At 57.3% G+C, this 1,697-nt stretch overlaps 1 protein-coding gene across 1 annotated transcript in view; it reads right to left on the minus strand.

Annotated features, from left to right (window-relative positions):
* LOC113208642 (uncharacterized) overlaps positions 1 to 1,697 on the minus strand; it is an 18,478-nt gene that overhangs the window by 6,710 nt on the left and 10,071 nt on the right. The window contains exons 3-5 of the mRNA XM_052268610.1: positions 1,435 to 1,598; positions 939 to 1,100; positions 489 to 556 (exon numbers count right to left, since the gene is read on the minus strand). Of these exons, the coding sequence (XP_052124570.1) occupies positions 489 to 556; positions 939 to 1,100; positions 1,435 to 1,598 (394 nt within the window). The remainder of the gene's footprint in view (positions 1 to 488; positions 557 to 938; positions 1,101 to 1,434; positions 1,599 to 1,697) is intronic.

Genomic DNA, 1,697 nt, shown 5'->3' on the forward strand with positions numbered 1-1,697 from the left:
GGGCGGGGCGGGGCGGGACGATAATACCGGCTAACTCCCGCCACCGCGGGCCGCCCTGCCGCCTCCTTCTTGCTGCACGTCGCCGTCGTCGACATCGTCGACGTTGTTGTGCCCGATTCGACACGCGCGCACCCGCGCCGCCGCCGCGCCCGGCACCTGCTCTGCTCGTGATGTGGCGGGGCGTGGCGTGGCGGGGCGAGGCGGGGCGGAGCGTGGCGGCCCACTCCAGGAGCAGTAAGTACAGTTCGGCGCCAAGCCCACCCTCACCTCACGCGCTGGGAACCACCGCATGCCAGGCGCCGGAGCGCGGAGAGTAACGCCCGCGCTGAACGGACAGCAACAACCGTGTGCGGCCACGGACACAGTCCGCGCAGGAACACTTGCCCGGAAAAGTTCCGGGCAAAAACTCAAATTCCCCAAATGTTCCATTTTCCCGGAAACTTTCAGATTTTTTTTCGGAAATTTTATACTTATACTCAAACACTCACCGATTTGGAACTCTAGGACGTTGTTTCCCCGCTGCTTGAGCCAAACGCAGCTGTACTTCTCCTCGCCGCTGTACAGAGAAGGAGAGAAAAAAACAGATAAGTGAAGTGTCTCCGGTTTAATTGACTCCTCTGATGATACCGGGTGGGCTTGAAAACCCCGTCCACCTTCGCAGTTATGCTGTACTGTAAAGTACGTCCGTTTTGCGCAGATTCATTTTGCAAATTACAGGAGCTCGGCGCCTGTGAGAATCAGGGTAGACCACCCCGCAGTACACGCATGCACTGCAGACAAGACGTTGCCTACCTACCAGGCGCCATGAGAGCTGGCAGGGTACGAAAAGGCAAATGACGGTCGTACGTTCTGGATGATCCGACAGGCTTTGACTTTACAATAGCGGACGAGATGTTTCAGCCGACTCTGTGTATAGTGTTTCTGCTGTAATAACTCACCACTGCGTCTTGTAGTACACGGGGAAGCGCTCCGCGCTCTGGCCCTGGTCCGGGCCGATGCAGCGCACCGAGTACGTCTTCATCTCGTTGTGGTCGCGGAACGTCAGCGAGTTGCGCTGCACCGACACGTGCTCCCACTTGCCCTGCGCCCACTGCGGGAACCTGCCGGGACACAAGTCGTCGTCATCACCATGGTCATGAACAAAGGTCATGGTCATCACCATCATTGTGGTCATGAACAAAGGTCATGGTCATCACCATCATTGTGGTCATGAAAATGTCCATGTCTATGAAAATGGTCGTGGTCATGAACATGGTCATGGTCAACACCATCATGGTAATGAACATGGCCATGAACATGGTTATGGTCATCACCATCATCGTAATGAACATGGTCATGAACATGGTCATGAACATGGTCATGAACATGGTCATGAACATGCTCATGGCCAGTCACTACCATGACTACATCGGGAGGGCTGGACTGGGCACTCACATGCAGGTGGCGGCCACGACCCTGGTCGGCCAGCTGTTGGCGGGCACCCTCCGCAGCGCCAGCGTCTCGTAGCCCTGGGTGGCCGAGTGCAGGTCCGTGGCGCACGTCGAGTCGCTCGAGAAGGCCATGTAGGTCATGCCCGTGGCCTCGTCCTCGCGGTACATCTGCGGGAAGGACAACAAGGACGTTAGTATATACACAAGGAGGGGCAAAAAAAGGCACACGGGACGGAGGAGGAGAGGCTGAACGAGAGGTGGGGGGGG

This window comes from Frankliniella occidentalis, unplaced genomic scaffold, assembly GCF_000697945.3.
Source record: "Frankliniella occidentalis isolate FOCC.00 unplaced genomic scaffold, Focc_3.1 Scaffold73, whole genome shotgun sequence".
Classification (NCBI taxonomy): domain Eukaryota; kingdom Metazoa; phylum Arthropoda; class Insecta; order Thysanoptera; family Thripidae; genus Frankliniella; species Frankliniella occidentalis.